Source organism: Protopterus annectens, chromosome 15.part0 (assembly GCF_019279795.1).
Source record: "Protopterus annectens isolate FY-2018-M chromosome 15.part0, PAN1.0, whole genome shotgun sequence".
Lineage (NCBI taxonomy): Eukaryota > Metazoa > Chordata > Ceratodontiformes > Protopteridae > Protopterus > Protopterus annectens.
The window spans coordinates 426018072-426038862 of NC_056749.1; the positions used below are offsets into that span (position 1 = coordinate 426018072).

General features: G+C 41.5%; 1 protein-coding gene across 1 annotated transcript in view; it reads left to right on the forward strand.

Annotated features, from left to right (window-relative positions):
- CD99L2 (CD99 molecule like 2) overlaps positions 1-17391 on the forward strand; it is a gene marked incomplete in the record, with an annotated part of 1047726 nt that extends 1030335 nt beyond the window's left edge. Inside the window, 1 exon segment of the mRNA XM_044057164.1 lies at positions 15524-17391. Within this exon segment, the coding sequence (XP_043913099.1) occupies positions 15524-15588 (65 nt within the window).
- Positions 17392-20791: the final 3400 nt, after the last annotated feature.

Here is a 20791-nt window from a genome sequence, read left to right on the forward strand (position 1 = left end):
CTGACCCAGAGACTCCCCAGACTCTGGAATAGACTGCCCATACATGTCAAGCAGAGCGCCTCTTTTTGCCTCTTCAAAAGGAACCTTGATGATTGGATGGGAGATGGGAAATTCATCCCGAGATCACATCAGTCAGGGCTGCTAGACAAGGGTCCAGGGAAGTAAATACTGTGGGAAGAAATAGCCAGGGAATTGTTATGGCTAGGCTTGTATAGGCCCTAGGGCCGATAGCCTAGTACCAACCTATGAACCTGTGTGCATTTAATTGAGAATTCTGACATGCATTCAATAACTATTTCAGATCATGCACCAATAATTATCAAAATAAAAATTCAGGGTAATGAAGTAAAGATGAGATGCTGGCCCTACCCTCCTACTTATTAAAAAGAGGGGAATTTAAGGAATGGGTAATGGAAATTATCCAGGAGTTATTAGGGAAGATAGAAAGTACTCCAGAAGTTACAGCCGGTGAGTGGGATAAAAAGAAAGTGGAGTTTAAAAATAGGGTAGAAATAAAAGGAAAAGAAATCTGGTTAAGAAATAATGAGAATTATTTAGAGATGCAGTCACTGTCAGTTGTCTGTCTGGTGCCAGAGTCCACCACATCACACACACAGCCATAGTCTGTTATCTTTCTGGTCCCAGAATCCACCACAACACACACGCAGTCATGATCAGTTGTTTGTCTGGTGCCAGAATCCACCACATCATGCATGCACTTGTGTCACTCCACAACAAGTAGAAGTACAACTCTGTCATTGTCCATGTTGGTGTGAATGACTTGAGATGTACCTCCGTGGACTATATGACGAGAGACTTGATTGAGCTTGCAGAGTATGTGTCCCCAGCAGGTATGACCCTAGCCCTAAGCAGCATCCTACCTACACCAGGAATGATACCACGATACCAACAAAAATAATTGACTTCAACAATTGGCTTAGTTTCTGGTGTCATTCCAAGGGGATCCAGTATCTGCCTGGGTTGACAGGCCTCGATACTTTGCCAGAGATGGCCTCTACCTGTCACCACTGGGTTTCCAGATCCTGTCCAAGGCTCTTGCCTCCCCCATTATGCCTTTTTTAGGCAATGTCCCAAAGACAAATCTTCCAACATAAAAGATCTGTCAAAACGCAAATTGAAGGTCATGCTGCTTAACACTAGGAGCCTTAACCTGAAAATGCACGCACTAGAGGGTCTCCTTGCACTGGAAGATGCCAGTGTCTCTGCAGTCACTGAAACTTGGTTCAGGGCTGCGGAGAGCACTCCTGCCTTAACAGACTATACCTCATCCCATACATTCCGACCCCAAAAATGAGGTCGGAAAGACTAAGGGTGATGGAGTCTCTATCTTCATTAAGAACAGGCACACCTCCAGACTGGTTTGCCAGCATGACACACTGGAACTACTCCATGTGCAACTGACAGTGGGCAAGAACCCATCCAAGTTATAGCCAGCTATAGACCCCCCTCCATGACTCAGGACACCCATTCCTCATACTGGATCTACTTGACTCCATTAAGGTACCCCCTACCACCCTAATCCTTGATGACTTCAACTACCCTACCATAGTCTGAGTGAACTATTTTTGAACCAATGCACTCACTCAGTGATTCCTTGACTTCATCAGTTCTAACACACTAGACCATCTCGTCTCATCCCTCACAAGGGGAGATAACATTCTGGATTTGGTTCTCGCCAACATGGGCAACCGCTGCACCACTCCCGTAGTATGTTCTTCACTGGTGAGATCAGATCATCAGACTGTCTTATTCGAATATTCTATTCCACCCAACCCCCCCAACCATGATCAAGTTAAAAAACTTCTCAAATGCTGATTACAACCTCCTAAGGGAGGGCGTCTGTAGCTTCACACCACCGGCCCCCTCGGGGGATGCAGACAACTATGCTGAACAGTACACCAATTCAGTATACAAGCACCTGTTCAACTGCATCGATTCAGCCATACCCAATAGAACTAAAACCTGCTCCTCAAGGAAACACAAACTTGTTTGGTTGACTTCCTCTATCAACAGGCTTTACAACAAAATTAAGAAACTGTTGTCCAGGGGTAAAAAGGAACATATTCCGAATTGGAAAAACTCCCTCCTTGGCCTCAACAAAAAAATTAGATCATTAGTGAAAGCCTCCAAAATTATGGGAAACCACAAAGTCATGTTCAGTTATGTCAGGAACCTCCATGGCAAAGCCCAGGTTTGTTCTGAATTAGTACTTAACAGTTTCACTTACACTGATCCTGTTGACTTAGCCAACCTGCTAGCAGACAGGTTCAGCGCAAACGTCACCCCTCTGTTCCCCCAAAGGCCTTTTCAACATCCCAGATACTTGTCCTGCACCTCACATCTCCATAGATCAAGTGCTGAAGGCCCTACCAAGGCAAATAACACAGCTTAGAAGGGACCTGATAGTATCCCAGGCTGTATTCTGCACCATCTCCAACAAGATCTGGCTTCACCATTGACCACACTATTATTCCAGCAGAGTGGAGAACTGCCATTGTCATCCCCTTGCAAAAAGGTGGTGTCACTACTGACCCTGGAAACTATCGCCCCAATAGCTTGACAAGTCTGATCTGTAAAGCCATGGATCATATTATTATGGATCTCATAAACAAGGACATTGGCAATCTCCAAGCACTTGGCCCCACCCAGTTCAGATTTGTCAAGGACAGATCTTGCCTGTTAATTGTCTTCTGCTTTTCTGCACGTGTCCAAACCACCGTAATCTGTTCTCTTTGATCTTTTCAGCAATTGGAGCTATCTTAGCTTCTGCTCTTATGTCCTCATTTCTTCATCTGTCCCACAGTGTGCATCCTACCACCCTTCTCAGGCACTTCATTTCCATCACCTCTAGCTTCAACTGTTCTGCCTTTACTGCCCAGGTTTCTGTACCGTACAGTAGTACTGGTCACACCACTGTCTTGTACACCTTACTTTTCAGCTTCATTGACATTTTTCTGTCATAGACTACACCAGACACTCTATGCCAGTTGGCTGTTTTCCCTCTGATTCTAGCTTTGACCTCTTCATTCAGACTTCTGTTCTCCTCAACCACCCCTCCCAGATACTTGAAGGTGTTTACCTGTTCCACTATCTTCCCTTCTATCTCTATTCTTAGCTTCTTCTGATTTCCCCAATTTGCTGCCATTACCACTGTCTTATCTGTGCTTAGTTTCATTCCATGTGCTTTCAGTTTTGCATTTCATTCTCCTGTCCTTTGTTGAAGTTCTAGCTCAGAGTCTGCCTGTAATGCCACATTTTCTGCATACAGCAACTTTGTTGAGCTGCCATTTCTGACCTGTTTGCTAATGTAGTCCATCACTGAGTGGGCTCAGAGCTGAACCCTGGTGTACACCCACTCCCACTGGAAACCCCTCTGTGAGGTCAAACACTGTTCGTACTTGGGTCCTTGTACATAGCCTGCACTAATTCTAGCAATGTTTCTGGGACTTCAAACCACCACAGTACTGCCCAGATAAGCTTTCTTGGGACCTTGTCATATGCTTTCTCCAAGTCTAGGAATGCCCAGTTGGACTCTCTCATCTCTAGCTTCTTCTCAAGTATCTGTCTCACTACAAACATCGGGTCAGTTGTGCTGCATCCTGATCTGAATCCAAACTGCTCATCTCCCATCTTATATTCTACTACTCTGTGTATCCATTTATCAATCACCCTCTCCAGAACTTTCATGCAGTTTGATAGGAATTTGATGCCTCTGTACTGCCCACATTTGTGAATCTCCCCTTTGTTCTTGTACATTGGCACTAATATGCTTATTCTCCAGTCATCTGGGATATGCCTTTCTCTGTACACTGTTATGACTACCCTCAGGACCCATTTCTCCCCTATCTCACCCAGCATCTTTATCACATCTGCTGTGACTTCATCCGAACCTGCTGCTTTCCCTGACTTCATTTTCCTTAGTGCTGTTCTTACTTCTTCTAAGGTGGGTTCCTCTTCTTCTCTCGTCATAGGCTGTTTCTGGGGCAGTACAGCTTCGGTGGGGTTTTTCTTCATTCAGAAGCAGCTGGAAATACTCCTTCCATCTGCCTTTGATGCCCTGTAGACTGGTGAGCAGGTTGTCACTGGCATCCCTTATGAAGGGTGTCTGACAATCTTCTTTATCTTTCTGATTTGCCTTGGAACCCGATATAGTTTTTGTGCCACTTACTGAGTCACTTTCCAGAAGTTGGTAGAATGCCTCTGATGTCCTATTCTTTGCTATTGCAACTTCTTTCTTAGCTTATTTGTTAACCAACCAGTAGGCCTTCCTAGCCTGGTCAGTTTATTTCTATCTCCCACTTCTTCCTACACTCTCTCTTTCTTTTGATGACTTCCTGGACTTCTGCATTCCACCACCAGGTTTCCTTATGTACCTTATTTCCATACTTGGCTCAGCCACATATCTTTTCTGTAGTCCTGAACATGCTCTTTTTAGGTGCTGTCATTCTTGTTCAAATCCGCCTATTTCCTCCTCTTCTTGGGATGCTAGAGCCCCGAGTTATTCCTTGAACTGTTGGTAGTTTCTCCCCAGTCAACTTCCAGGTCTTCAGCCTAGTCTCTGATGACCTTGGAGCCTTCTCTGACCACTGCTTGTAGCTGATTGTGGCAACTAGTGGTTTATGCTGTGGGCCAACTGTTTCATTGGGGATGACTTTGCAATCATGGATTCTACCCCAGTGCCTTTTCCTTACTAGGAGGAAGTCTACCTGAGTTGCATGTTGGCTATCTTGTATGTGATTCTGTGACTGTCTCTCTGAACCATGTGTTGGTTATTATCAAGCCATTTGCCAGACAGAAGTCTAGAATGACGACTTCTTTATTCCTATTGCCCCACCCATGTTGGACCCAGGCAGTCCTCATATCCTGTTCTGTCTGTCCCAATATGTGCATTCAGGTCATCCATTATCAGCACCAATTCATGTTGGACTGCTTTATTTAGTAGGTCCTGCAACTGCTGTCTGAATGCACTCTTTTCCTCACTATCACAATCCTGCTGTGGGGCATAGGTTGAGATTGTGAATACTGCTCTATCATTATACTGGAGTCTGATTGCCATGAGTCTGTCATTAATTCTGATGATATTCCTCACTGCCTTCTGAAGGTGCTCTCTCATCACAATTCCTACACCATTTTTAGCCTGTCCCTCTCCTGAGTAGTAGAGTCTGGATCCCAAGCCAAGTGGCTTTGCTGCACTGCCCTTCTATCTCATCTCTTTGACACATAGGAGGTCCTGCCTCCTTCATATCATCATGTCATACACTTCCAAGCTGTGTCCCGTCAGTGAACCTACATTAAGCACAGCAATTCTCAGTTCATGTTTGGTAGGTTGGTTGGTTGGTTGGTTTTACGTCCAGCTTTTGCTCAGCAGAGCTATCACAAGTAACCCAGGCTGGACAACTAGACACTGGCTGGCCAGTATCTTATTGACTCAGGGCTGCTGGGCTTTATGGCGGGCACAAACTGGCCAACAGGTACAAATATACCCCTCCCACTGTTAGCAAGGGTCCCTGGCATAGGTCAGAGTAGGTCGGGTCTGTAACCCACTTATCACCAGTAACTACCCTTGCCCATTTTGGTGACATTAGTCAACATGACCAAATCACCTAGAATAATATTTTACACCGGCGAGTGGCTAGCCCTGCCATGGCAAGCAGTCTGTGATCCATGTTCTCCTGTCTTGAGGATACTGCACACCACAGTAGATGCCCATAGCGGTTGGTCTTGTAAAATTCTTCCCCCTATAGGGCACCATGTAGAATCTGTGCTGCTGCCCACAGAGCCATTCATTGGGGAGTTTGAGATTGAAACATTCAGCATGTTTTTTCGGGCATGGGAGAAAACCCACGGAGACGCAGGGAGAACGTGCAAACTCCAAACAGGCATTGGTTGGAGATCAGGATCGAACCTTGTACCTTGTGCATGGGAGGCAAAGACATTAACCATTATGCCAACTGGTCTGCCTGACTGACTCCCCAAATGATATTAACATACTGGAAGAGGGTTCACAAAAACTAACACAAAAAAATGTATCATCATACCATTCAGCAAAAACACGGCCCCTTCCTGAAGTCTTTCTGCAAATTGGTTATATGTCACCATTTTTATCTCATCTCCTCCTATCTTAACTATTAGTTGTTGAGCATCATCTACCTCTAACCTTGATGTATTTAAGTCTTCCATAAATATTTCCAATTGTGCTTTTTCTTGATTTTCTCGCTTCTCTACTTTATACAAATGTTCACAAAATTTCTGAAATATCTCTAGTACCGCTACAGAATCTCTGGTTATTTTTTTTTGTTATAGGCTCCCTAGGTTTGGCAACAACCCTTTCTACTTTCTTTTGTCTAAGTTGTTGTGCTAAAAGTTTTTTGTGATCTGGAGTTATCAAAATCAGTTGCTTAACAGCAATCTTTTCTAAACTCATGTAAATTATCCAGGTTCTCTCTTATTTTCTCTTTTGCACTTTGGGGAAACTTTTTTTCTTGCTCCAGACCGATGTCAGGAAAAAGGTAATAATTGTATTTCTTGTGGGAAGCAAATACCTCATAAGGACTTTCATTGTTACTGTATTCCTTGCTTAGGCCCTGACCACAACGTTGCTAGTTGTCGGTTTTGGCTAGATTTAACCAATGCACTATTAAGCGTCGGTACGATTTTGCATTACACTATTTTGGCAGAAGATTTAATTATACGATGTCGTCGGATAGCCATCTGACTACCGGAATTCACAAGAAACGCAAAGAAAAGGACAGGCATCCGAGGTCCAAAACCGACGACGAGGCTTCTTCTAAGCTAGTCGCCAGTTCTCAGTGCGGCACCTTCGCAGTCCCTGAAGCCCGCTACTTTAGACCCGCAGCCCACTACCAACTCCCACGTGGAGTCGACTAGGCTGCTGGAAGCTCAAGGTATTGGACCTTCGGAGACTATTCCCTCAGATGGGTCCAGAGCCGCTAAGCAGGCATCTGCTTCTGAGGGTGTTTTCAGACCTACTCAATTATACATTAAAACAAATTCAGCTTCATAGACTAAAGCACCTTTAAAGACAAAGAAACAAGTACAACAGTCTCATGGACAGGCCTCCATGCCCAAAAACCAGATGCTCAAAATGGCCGAAGACTTAATTACTTTGATCAGGGGTACCCATCCCCCACCTGATAAAAGGCCTAGGCTAGAGACAGAATATGATAAAAGGCCTAGGCTAGAGACAGAATATGAATCTTCAGATCAGGTTCCCATTTCATCTGATTCCTCTTCTGATCAGGAATACTCTCTTCCTCCCTATAAGGATTCTGATGCTGAAGAATCTATACCTTCAGCCTCTCCTCCTGAGGATTACTCTTTTGGGGAAACCTTGCATACCATGAGGGAGCATTTTCACTGGGAGAGCCAAGATTTTTCAGAGTCTAAGAAAAGGCTCAGAGACTTCCTTTTACTACCACAACACAGGCCCCTAGCTATTACACCTGTTAGACATTGTAGATGATGTATTTTCAGAGTCCAGTCTCACCCCTGACTCCTTACCTCCAGCTCCTGTTAAGCCGGACAGTTACTACAGAGTTCCTGACTCTCATAAATCTTCCATTTCAAAAACCCTGCTGTTGACCCAGAAACTATCTCTCAGAGTCCCAAAGGGGTCAAGGCTTCCACTGCAAAAAACCCTACCCCCTCTGACAGAGATTCTAGGGCATTGGACAGATGGGGAAAAAAGATTTACACTTCTGCTATCTTGGCTATAAGGGCTTTAAATTATCAGTTTCATATGCTTAAATATCAGCAATATATTATGTCACTGCTTAAACAGAAAATGTTGATAAATTCTGAATGTGCAGAAAACAAAGAAATGCAGGATTTATTGCATGCAGCTGAACAAGTTGGAAAGCATACTTTGCAATGTAGTTTTGATTCTTTGGAGGCCTCCTGCAGGGCCACTGTTACGGGTTCTGTCATCAGGAGGCATGCTTGGTTAAAGGAACAAAATCTGCCATGTCAAAGCAAAATTATTAGATGCTCCATTACAGCATGATACCTTGTTTGGTGTTGAAGCAGAAGAGGTGTTAAAGAAAATGGAGGACAAAGCTAAATCTATGCAAATGGTTAAGGATTTCTTACAGGTACAGCCTCCCAAGATTTAGCAGACACTGGCCTACAAAGAATTGGTCCTTTTGAGTGTCATACAGACCACAAAGGGGCAAATACAGATGCCCAAGAGGCAGATCCCAGCCCCAAGGTTCATACAGGTCTAAACAATGGGGTGCTTCTACCTCCAAAAGTGGAGAAGAAAAATCACAGCCATACAGGAAACAGTCCCAATGACTTCCCCCTGCCTGCACTAAGCACTTATCTTCTGGCAGCACCTTTAAGGGGAAAGCTAGCACTTTTTTCTCAAAATTGGCACATAATAACCCAGGACAAATGGGTCTTAGAGATAGTGTCACAAGGCTACAAGTTTCACTTCCATACCCTGCCAAGGTCAAACGGTTGGCCAGAGGCACAAAATCAAGTCTCATCCCTCATGGACATTGAGGCCATTCAACAAGTACCAGAGCAAGAGCAGGGACAAGGATTTTATTCAAGACTGTTCTTGATACCAAGAGAGGACAAGACCTGGAGACCAATACTGGACCTATCTATTCTAAACACATGTCTGGATATACCAAAATTCAAAATGTTGACTCTACAGCAACTTTTGCCCATGCTGGGCAAGAAGGCTTGGCTTGTGACTTTAGACCTAAAAGAGGCATACCTGCATGTCCCAATCAGACAAACATGCAGAAGATACCTCAGATTCAAAGCTGGCTCAATGCACTACCAATTCTCTGCACTGGCCTTTGGCTTATCTACTGCGCCCAGGGTCTTCATAAAGTGCCTGGTACCAGTAATTGCATTCTGCAGACAAAGAGGAATACATATATATTCTTACTTGGATGACTGCCTCATTCAAGCAGAGAACAAGGACATTCTACTACAGCATCTGGCATTTGTAAAGAGATTTCTAGCAGGCCTAGGGTACACAGTCAACGAAAAGAAATCAAAACTAGTACCCTCTCAAGAGATAATATTTCTGGGTGCAAGCTTAAATGCATCTGCCCAGATAGCTTATCTCACGCCAGGCAAACAAAGGCAACTGACTACCTATTTCATCCTGTTAGCAACAAAGGCCCAGTTATCTGCAAGAAAAATTCTGCAGGTTTTGGGCTTCATGGCCTCCTGCATTCTACTAATTCCATATGCGAGACTGCATATGAGGAAACTTCAATGGTACCTAAAAAGTGTTTGGACTCAACATTGCCACAGCCTTGAAACAATAATTACCCTCATTCCCTGCCTGCAACAGGAGTTTCGAAGGTGGGCGAAGGCTTGTCACCAGAACAAGGGACAGCCATTCACTTTACCCCTAGCCAGGCAGACTTTAACAACGGATGCATCAGATTATGCCTGGGGGGCCCACATGGCAGGAAGATGTATTCAAGGCACATGGTCCGCAAACCAAATGCATCTACATATCAATCAAAAAGAGATGCTAGCTGTTCAGAATGCCCTGACAGCCTTCAAGGACCTACATCATCCGGGACAACTACTGATAAAGACAGACAACACCACGGTCATGTGGTATATAAACAAGCAGGGAGGCACTCATTCTTACCCCCCTTTGCACACTAGCCATGACTTTGTGGGACACAGTATTGACTTACCAAGTACATCTGCAGGCACAATTCCTGCCAGGAAAGATAAATACTCTGGCAGACGAACTAAGCAGAAACCTCATGGATCCCCACGAGTGAAAATTGGATCCACAAGTCTTCAGCATGATAACAAGGAAATGGGGATGCCCAGATATAGATCTATTTGCCTCTCCTCACAACTACCAACTAAAAAGATTCTGCACAAGGACTTATCACAGACAAGCATGGAAAGTGGATGCCCTATCTTTCAGCTGGAAAAGCTTAGCAGTATATGCCTTTCCTCCACTGCCTCTCCTCCCCAAGGTACTCCTAAAGGTCAGACAAGAGAAGCCAAAGATGATACTGATTGCCCCAGACTGGCCCCGCCAGTACTGGTATCCAATTTTAAGGAACTTGTCTCAATGCCCGGCTTGGACCTTGCCTCAAATACCTCATCTACTATCCCAACAAAACAATCAGATCCTGCACAGCCAACTAAAGACCTTAAATCTGGCAGCATGGCGGATAATGTAGTCATACAAAACACGCCTCTCACCAAAGCTGTGATGGATGTCATTTTGGAGGCCAGAAGGCCTAGTACCAGAAATCTTATGCTGGAAAATGGAAGAGATTCTGTGCTTGGAACCAGGCACAAGGAATTGACACAGCTGTACCAAATATTCCTCAGATTTTGCAATACTTAACTGAGATGCTGGACAAAGGCCTATCCTTTTTATCAATTAAAATTTATGCCTCTGCCATTTCATCTCATTACAATCCAGAGCCACCAATCTTTTCTCATCCTTTAAGGCAGTACCTCAGAGGAGCCAAAAACTTAAGGCCTCCAAGGAGATCACCAATACCTGCATGGGACCTCAATTATGTCTGGAAAAACTCACCCTGCCTCCTTTTGAGTCCGTCGCTACAGCTGATATAAAGTTTTTATCTTGGAAAACAGCTCTGCTCCTAGCAATAACCTCTGCAAGATGAGTCTCAGAGCTGCAGGCACTCATGGCTGTGGAACCTTTTATCATTTTTTATCCAGACAGGGTTTCTCTGAGGACAAACCCGACATTTATGACTAAGATCGTGTCCAGTGTGTTAACCAAACTATTCATCTGCCTACTTTTTATCCAAACCCACAGAATAAGAGGGAGATAATTCTGCATTCTTTGGACATACACAGACAGCTACGCTTCTACTTGAACAGAACCAAAGCTTTCAGAAAGACAGAGCAACTACTAGTGGCATATGCTGCAGGATCACAAGGAAAGGCTATCTCAAAGCAGATTATTTCAAAGTAGATAGGCCACTGCATTCGTTTCTGCTATTCACAACATGGCAAGCCAGTGCCTAAGGGCATTAGGCCACATTCAATCAGAGCAGCAGCCACTTCAGCAGCCTTCCTCGGGGGAGTACCAACCAAAGACATTTTAGAGGCTGCTACCTGGAGTTCAGTGCACACCTTTACAAAGCACCATCATTTACCACTCTACTCTAAATTCAGGGCAGGTTTTGCCACTGCAGTTCTGCAGGGCCTCATAGCCACTCCTAATGATTTTTAGCTCCAGCCTCCCAACCATAGCTTTGGGATTCAACCTAAGTGTAATGACTGCAACAGTGAAACACGAAGAACATAGTACAGTTGTGTACACTTACCATAAATGTAGATGCTCGAGTGTATTCACTGTTGCAGTCCAGGTTACCCACCCACCATCCCCCATATCTTTGCTGGAACTTATTTGCACTTCTCTAGTCTATACAACCTATGTGGTGTATTTACTTGTAGATGAAGGTATAATATATGTTGGTGCATGCATGTTTTATTGGCATATTTTTAGCCTACCCTTTTGGGGGCACCTGACATCTGGGACAAGAAAAACTGAAGAAAATGGTGTCGGCTGCATCTTTTATACCCCTGGCGCTCTGACATCAGGGAAGAGGCGACAGCAACCGACGCCAGACATAGACTTTGTAATTCAGGCCGACTGAGGGTAGCCTGCCAGCAGGATAACCCAAGTGTAATGACTGCAACAGTGAATACACTCAAACATCTACATTTATGGTAAGTGTACACAACTGTACTGTCTCTCACCATAGGTTGTGTGCTTAGGGGATTGCCACTGATGTGGTAATCAGCAGGGGCCATGTTTTTGCCGAATGGTATGATAATACACTATTTTGCATTTAACTTAAGGCCATGACTTTGGCACCAGTTATTTGTAGCTGTGAGACCCTCTTGCAATATTTTAACTTCAATTGGGGATTCAATGACAGCACCCAACTTGCAGTCATCCACAAACTTGATCAGCCACAGCCCCTTTGTCTTTGCCTGGACCTCTGAGAAGTATATGCCAAACAGTAGGGGTCCCAGGACAGATCCCTGAGGAACACCACTAGTGACAGGTCTTGCTGTCAGAGGTGGCAGAACCTATTTTGACCTTGTGGGTCCTATCTGTGAGCCAGCTGGCCATTCATCTGACTAGATAGGTATTAACACCAAGTTGTGTTAGCTTTTCGATGATGTCCTAGTGGGGGATTGTGTCAAAGGCCTTGGCCAGGTCAAGGTAAGCTGTATATACTGACTTTCCCTCATCCAAGGCCTTGGTGACAGTCTCAAAGAATTCAACTAGGTTCAATAGGCAAGATCTGCCCCTGACAAATGTGAATTTGGTGGGGTCGAATGCTTGGAGATTGCCTATGTCCTTGTTTATGAGATCCATAATAGTACGCTCCATGATTTTGCAGATCAGACTTGTCAAGCTGATGAGACGATAGTTTCCCAGGTCAGTAGTGACACCACCTTTGTGCAAATTGATGACAATGGCAGTTCTCCACTCTGTTGGAATGAAGCCTATAGTTAGGTAGTGGTTGAATAGGGTGCTCAATGGCAAATCTAGTTCTTGCTGGAGATGGTGCAGAATACAGCCTGGGATACTATCAGGTCCCATGGAAGCTGTGTTCTTTGCCTTAGGGGATAGGGGCTTTAACACTTGATCTACAGAGATGTGGGTTGTGGGACAAGTATCGTGGATGTCGACTGGGCCTTTGGGGGGGGAGATAAGGGGTTAAGTTTACACTGAACCTGTCAGCCACCAGGTTGGCTAAGTCAGCAGGATCAGTGTAAATGGTACCATTACGAACTAGTTCAGAACAAACTTGGGTTTTGCCATGGAGGTTCCTAACATAACTGAAGAAGGACTTGTGGTTTCCCTTTATTTTGGAGGCTAGTTTCAACTCATAATTGGCTTTGGAGGTTTTCATTAGTGATCTAATTTGCTTGTTGAGGCAGAGGAGGGAGTTTTTTTCAATTTGGAATTTGTTCCTTTTTACCCTTGGACAGCAGGTTCTTCCTTTTGTTGTAAAGCCTGTTAATAGAGGATGTCCACCAGACAGGTTTGTGTTTCCTTGAGGAGCAGATTTTAGTTCTGTTGGGTATGGCTGAATCCATGCAGTTGTACAGGTGCTTATATACTGTACTGGCATACTGTTCAGCATAGTTGTCTGCATCATCTGTGGGAGGCCAATGGTGTGAAGCTGCTGGTACCCTCCCTTAGGAGGTGGTAGTCAGCTTTTGAGAAGTTTTTTAGCCTGGTTACGGCTGGGGAGGGGTATGGTGGGATAGAAACTTTGAATGAGACAGAGCAATTATCTGATCTCACCAGGGAAGAACATACTATGGGAGTGGTGCAGCAGTTGCCCATGTTGGTGAGAACCAAGTCCAGTATGTTGTCTCCCTTTGTGGGGGATAAGACCAGCTGATCTAATGCGTTAGAATTGATGAAGTCAAGGAATCGTTAGGTGAGTGCATTAGTGCACGAATAATTCACCCAGTCTATGGTGTAGTGTAAGTCACCAAGGATCAGGGTGTTAGGGGGTACCTTGATGGAGTCAAGTAGGTCCAGGTAGGAGGTGTGGGTGTCCTGAGACATGGAGGGGGGGTCTATAGCTGGCTATAACTTGGATGGGTGTCTTGCCAACTGTCAGTTGCACCCGGAGTAATTCCAGTGCATCATGTTAGTAAACCAGTCTAGAGGTGTGCCTGTCCTTAATGAAGATAGAGACTCCCCCCACCCTTAGTCTTTCTGATCTCATTTTGGGGTCAGAAAGTGTGGAATGAGGTATAGCCTGGTAAGGCAGGGGTGCTCTCTGCAGCCCTGAAACAAGTTTCTGTGACTGCACAGACATTGTCATCTTCCAATGTGAGTACAGCCTCCAGTGAGTACATTTTCAGATTAAGGCTCTTAGCATTGAGCAGCATGACCTTCGATTTGCTTTTTGACAGATATTTTGTGTTGGAAGATTTGTCGTTGGGACATGGCCTAAAAAAAGGCACAACGGGGGAGGCAAGAGCTTTGACCAAGATCTGGAATCCTAGGAGTGACAGTTAAGAAGATATTTTGATTGCAGTCTAGTGATAGCCTTCCCGATCAGGGATTGATGTCAGAGTACAGACAAAGAGAAAGGGATAAGGGTATCCTAAATGAAAGACCTGTACTGGTTGAGTTTTTAATTGAATCTACAGCAGAAGCTACTGCTAAAAAGGGAGAAATTAGGAGGGCATATGAAATATAACATGATAAATATAGGAATCAACCAGAAGAGGTCAGAAAAGATTGGTAAAAGATTAGATATGCAGTTCACAAAGAAACAATAGGAGGGACATATGTATGGTTCCCAAATCTAGAAGATGTATGATTTTTGCCTGGAAGTGCTTGCATACTTTTATACTCCAAGCAGACTCCAAAGAATTTTTCCTCAGATAGATGGCAAATGTTGGAGGTATAATGGGGAAGGAAGAGGTACCTAGGAGCATATGTTCTCGGAATGTAATAAGTTGGCAGAATTTAATAATTCCTTACAGAGCACTCTGTTAGGAGAACTGGGGGGAGAAAATGACTCCAACTAAGGAAATTATATTTTGAGCTGGGTTACAGGATCTGAATTTTCTAGCAAGGTCTTTGTTAAGTTTAATTCTGATGGCTACAAAAATGCAATCACTACAAAATGGAATTCAAAATCTAAACCAACTGTACTTGAAGTAGTGAATATTATAACAAAGGTAAAAGAACAGGAAGTGTGATCCGTATAAAAGGGTAGGAGTAAATTACATAGAAAAATGGAAATTGTGGGAACAGTACATGCAAAAAAATGTTTTGGAGGAGGAATGAGGTTTAAGAAAAGGCAGGAATTTAACAATTTATGGAATGTTGCTTTGATTATATGTGTAACAATATATGTGATGTGTAATGTTTGTAGGGTTTGATTACTTTTATATAAATGTACGTTTGCCTATAAAACAAGTAATTCAGTAAAGGTATTTAAAAAAAAATATATATATATATATATATATATATTCCTTTTTGTCCTCATCGGGTATTAAGCTATGTATGTCATGTGGGTTAATTCTAGGGATGCTACAGAAGTTGCACATACTGTATGGCAGAGAAGTCTGCTGTGCATAAAGCTTACAGTAATTTAATGCAACACATCTCGTCATGTGTTACCACCTGTTGTGTGTCAGCCTCTGTCAAAGATATGTTACAGTAAGCATTATGCACCTGCACTTTATATAGAGCAGCAGTCCAGAAATCATATCTACCCATATAGAATTTATGGTGTGGCCTTTTTAAGGTAGAAAACAGGCATTATTTGGCCAAAACTAGATAAATCTTTAGGAACAGTACATATTTCTAACCAACAGTACTGATGTGAAAAATATTTTTAAAAATAAGTCATAGTTAATGGCATTTAAGATTAATTCCATTGTAAAGCTTTATCTTGTCTAACTTACCTAATCATTAAAAACTATACTTACGTCTTTGTCTCTTTCTTTTTAGTTCAGCAAACACTTCTGAAGTCAGAATCAGCAGAACCTCCAACTGCAGATAACACAAAGATCTAAATCATGGCATGAAATAACTGAAAAGAACTGTCAGTGTCCACCAAATAAGTTTCACAGTGAGAAGGTCGTTTAACACCCTTAACCTGCTGCATATATATGCTAAAAAGAACTGGATAAACCACTGTGAATTTGATGTAGAACTGCGTGCATTTGCACTCACATTCTTGAAGTCTTATTTTAAGGAAACTTTTGCTGGTAAAATGGCATGGCATGTGAACATATTTTCATTCCACATTTAGTCATAAAAATGAATTTATTTCTCATCACTGATGTGTACGATCCCTAGGAACTGATGGTTTCATCCTAGTAAGATTTCATGTCTCCCACTTCATAGGATCAGGTTTTATATCTCCACCAAAACTGGCCTTATTTCTGTCAGACAAATGCAGTAACAGACACTATGAGTGAATTTAATGACTGGATAAAACTGATATCCTGTGGATGTTTGAGTTCATAGATTACCTTCTATGTACAATAAAATTATCAGTTTGCACTATTGTATACCATTTTAAACATTGCTGCAAAGAGCACCAGAATCAAAATAATTTTACACTGATGTTTTTTAGTAGGAAATTGTTAATATGAAGTGTTTACTGCTGGTGTCTTCCAAATGTATAGCAAGAGCATATGGAGTATTTGCGAACAAATTAGGCCTCTGAATTTCATACAATACTTGTGTGCTGTAATGGACTAATATATTAAATCTTTGGAAGGTACACCAAAATGGTGGTCTTGTAGCAACTTGTAAGGTCAACTAAATTTATAATAGTTATAATTTACTGAGAGAAAGATAGCACCTTAGTTATCCATAAAAGAGATAGTGGATACAATGTGTATGTGTTTGCTATTAGTTTGCAGTTGCAGACTTTTTTTTTTTTTATTAAGCATAAAAAAATTTCACATTATTTCATATGAAAGAAATACAACTATATAGTCCACCCCTCTCATTCACAGTGGACTACTTCCTTCCCCAGCATACACACCCAGCTATGTTTCAACTTACTTGCTGATTTTATAAGGTACATTTGCCTTTAATCTATTGTGACAGGAAGTATTTAGAATAGTTACTTGTAAACATTTCATGAACATTAGTTATCCTGTTATCTGTGGGCTCATATCTTCATAGTCAGCTTTACATTTGATATAACAGCTGTTTCGCTATGTTTGATTTGCTGGCATTGTTGGTGTGAGATAATGACCCTCAAGCTTGTGTAATACGTTGAAGGCATGTAGTTACGCAGTTTAGAAGAAAATGGAAACTGAATAGTTTGTTGTGAAGATTATTTTTTGTGAACAGGTTTTGCTGCTTTTGTCAAGTTTTCTTAGTTATGTGATTGTTTAAAAATGTTTTAAAATAATATGTTTAAGTTATTAATTTGTTTGTTTTAAAGTAATATGAACAAGTATCCATGTATGACTGTTAAAAGCACATTTTCTCAGGCTTTTTATAAAATTGCAGACTGATACTAATTTTGGTTTGTAGCACTGTTGATGCATACTGTTTGTGATGTTAGTATATTCCTTACAAGTAAGGAAAGTATTTGGACCGTCTTGCACCAGGCTACTCATAAGCTCATCGCAGCGGTATAAAATGACAAGATAGATAATAGGTCTATAACATGTGCTTATTATACTGTGTCTTACTTCTACCAGTGTCAGAGTTCAGCATCATTTGTGCAAATTAGCACTACAAACTGGTAAAGAATGCAGTGCAAATGTTTTTGATGTAAGTTCAGTTAAATGCATGCAAGGGACTACAATAGAGTCAAACTTTTTTTTTTTTCATTGTTAAAGTGTAATATGGAAAATATTTAGCTGTACTTGACTGTAAAGGACTCAAACCAGGGAACCTTCTTGGCTAGGCTTACTTAAGCCCTTGGGCCGATAGTCTAGTACCTACCTATGAACCTATAACTTTCTTGGGTAGCAAAAGCCAGGGAACCTTGTTGGCTAGGCTTACTTAGTCCCTTGGGCCGATAGCCTAGTACCTGCCTATAAACCTATATTGACAAACCTACTCATACCTCTCAACTGTACAGATTTTTGCTTCGTATTTTTAGTCTGTTCCTCATAAAATTTTGGTCTTCTGGTAAATCACTGAGGATTAAAGTAAAACAAAAATGGCAGGCATTTGAGTTACAGACTTCATACTCCTCAGAAAATTCATGTTAATTCATAATCTTTTAGTCTATCAACTTTCTAAGTTTGTGAGAGCAATATTTAAAAATTGTCCCTATTTTTGGGACTTTGTCCCCCCATTATATATATGGCTTTGTCCAGATTTCTTGGTCTTAGAAGTTGAGAGGTATGCCTACTGTCTTATCAACCCAGTCTTACGTAGGCTTAATATTGATTAACCACTCTTTCAGGTAATATTGCAAATACTGTTAAGTAGTCATTCACAAAATTTTTTTCTAGTACATTGCAGAAAATTTAAAAAGTATTACATGGTCTAAAACTTGTGATCTACTTTACTAATAGAGTTAACATTGTATTACAGGATGGTCACATGTTAAAGATATCCTGAAAGCACTAGCAATTAACTGATTATTCAAAAACTGTTTTAAAATTAGCAATTCTTAACAGCCTGCTATATGTCTTGTACTGAGATCAGTGTTTCTGAGAAGGCATTCTTAAATTAAGTTTAATGTATATTATGTCTGTTTTTGTATACAGTTAGACAATGTGATACAAAGAAAGGTGTGGAATGGTTAGTTTGTAGTTCTGAACAGGATAGGACTAGGAGTTATGAATATGTAGTACTGACAATTCAGGTAGCATACTTCCCCTTTTGTTAGCAGCCAAGTTTAAGTAACTTACATATTTGGGTTAATGTAAAACTGTAAATGTTCTTGCTTGTATTTATAGTATACAGTTTGCTTATACTAAACATCCAATAGCGTATTTCATGTAAAAACATGCAGACATAGGTAATGCTTGTCACTGTACACTGCCCCCACTGAAAACTGTGTTTGGCAGTAGAACAAGTGGGTGGAACTTGTACATGTAGAAGAGTGAATAAAGTGTGATATCTGTAAAGTAAGCTGCAATGCCTTTGCCACTCTGTTTCATCATCAGTATGTAACCTTTCTACCTCACTGACTTCAGTTTCATCATCAGTATGTAACCTTTCCACCTCACTGACTTCAGATATTTTAGTCTTGATGGCCAATCATAGTGTATGCACATGATAAAGAAGATCAGATTTTAATAATGTTTTCTTTAGTTAATAAACCCCTTTTTTGCTCATCTAGATACAATATTGTAAATAGCTCTGGACAAAAAACAATTTCTTTAACTTGTCTGCAACAAATCACTTTGCGATTCCATGATTAACATATTTCCAGAACTGAAATATTTGTGCAGAATCATGCCTTTTTATTAACCTGGTAAGCATCCTTTCACAGGGCTGACAAAGAAGTAAAGCTCTATTAAATGCAACATGAACACGTGGCACTGCTGTATGGAAAGCATGTTTCTCAAGTCTATCTGGTTGTTGTATGTAGTCCCAGTGCAGCTGCCCCTTCACTCTTTTTCACTCTCTCTTCCTCCATCATGTCCTGTACCATACTAAACAATCTGGAAGTATATTCCAGACTTTCCTCTTCCCTTTCCATGAAGATGCATTTCCTTAAGTTAATTCTGAGTAGTAATTCCCTTCAGCTGCCATCTGTGTTCTCTTGTCTCCATACCTTTAACTGCTCCACTTCAAAACTTAAATGTTGCAGTTGCTCTACGTCAAGTAATAGACACTGTATTTTCTGCAGTCTCATTGGCTCAGTCCCTGTGCTGCAATGATGAAGTGAGAGAATGGTTTCCTGGATCACAGTATTAGGCAAGCAGTCTAGTCACTGCTGCCCTTAATGTTCACACTACTAGATGCTCAGTTTATACATAGCATTGTCCCTGATCTTAAAGGTAAGCAGCTGAGAGTTGTGAAAGCATGTATTGCTGCCATTATTAACACCAAAATGTAAAGTGGCTAAGTAAACAGTGCAAACTTATTGTAGCCATGTACCAACACATAGGCATTGATATACATGCAATACTTGGCAGATGTACCATTACTGAAGCAGCAGTCTGGGACTAAGTGTATCTTAGATAGAAGCTCCATTCTGTGTCCAATGCTTTGCCCTAAACATACATTATAAACACAAACATTGGTTTCATAATAAAGTTTCTGCATAGTGCTTTATTATGCCTCCATAGAATACACTTGGTAGTCAATCTGTAGTAAAACATGATACTAAAGAGTGAGGTGAAAATATTCATAGCTGCACTTCTAAATGAAGTTTATAAATTGCCTAAGCAAATGAGAACATAATCAGGATATTATCTGAGGTAAATCTGGTAGAAATAACAGGCTGCTTTGCATGCTGACTTGAATATTTGATACAGTGAAAAACCCGGTGTTAGGGGAAATTTCTGCAAATTTTGGGAAAATAACTACTATTGGCTAGAGCTTTACACCATTTCCAGTCTTCTTGTATTTTATATCACACTAGCAGTCAGCCATCTTAGTCTTTGGATTCTTGGAAGCTTGGAAACAAATCATTTAGACTCCATTTTGCATCCAGGGGAGTACATTTAGACTACTGCACTCTCATTTAAATTAGTTTTGTTGTTTCTCACCCACCCTTTTCATTTTGCACTTTTAAACTGCCTAGCCCTACTGTATATCTGCCCAAGAAGCTCCTCACAGTCTTATCTTCTCTTTATCTTACTGGACACTAACAGATGAAACTGGGAAGGTCCTCCCCTTAGACTATTAGTGTACTTTAAAATTGACTTAATGTGTTCTGTTTGTTAATGTTTGCCTGCCTTTGAATTACCTTGTTATTACTTGTAGCTATTTGTTTCTGGTACCTTTTTACTTTTGGCTAACAAAAGTGTGTTTTTACAGTGAGAAGACTGGAACTGCAATTTCAGTGGCAGTAGAAAGGTAGCCTGGTCTGCTCAATTTGGGGAAAAAACACAGGGAGGCTTAAACTGAGAACTTTTTCTTGTAGCTAGTTGTTTGATTAGTTAGCCAAAAGTGAAAGGGTACCAGACACTAAAGAGTTTTTTTTTTTTTTTTTTTTTTTACATTAAGAAGACTGGACTGGGACTGTAGTTCTAGTGACAGTAGAATGATAGTCTGGTGTTGGCCAGAGGGCATTTTAGTTGGTCACTTTTTCTTGAGTCTATAAATTTCACTGCTTAT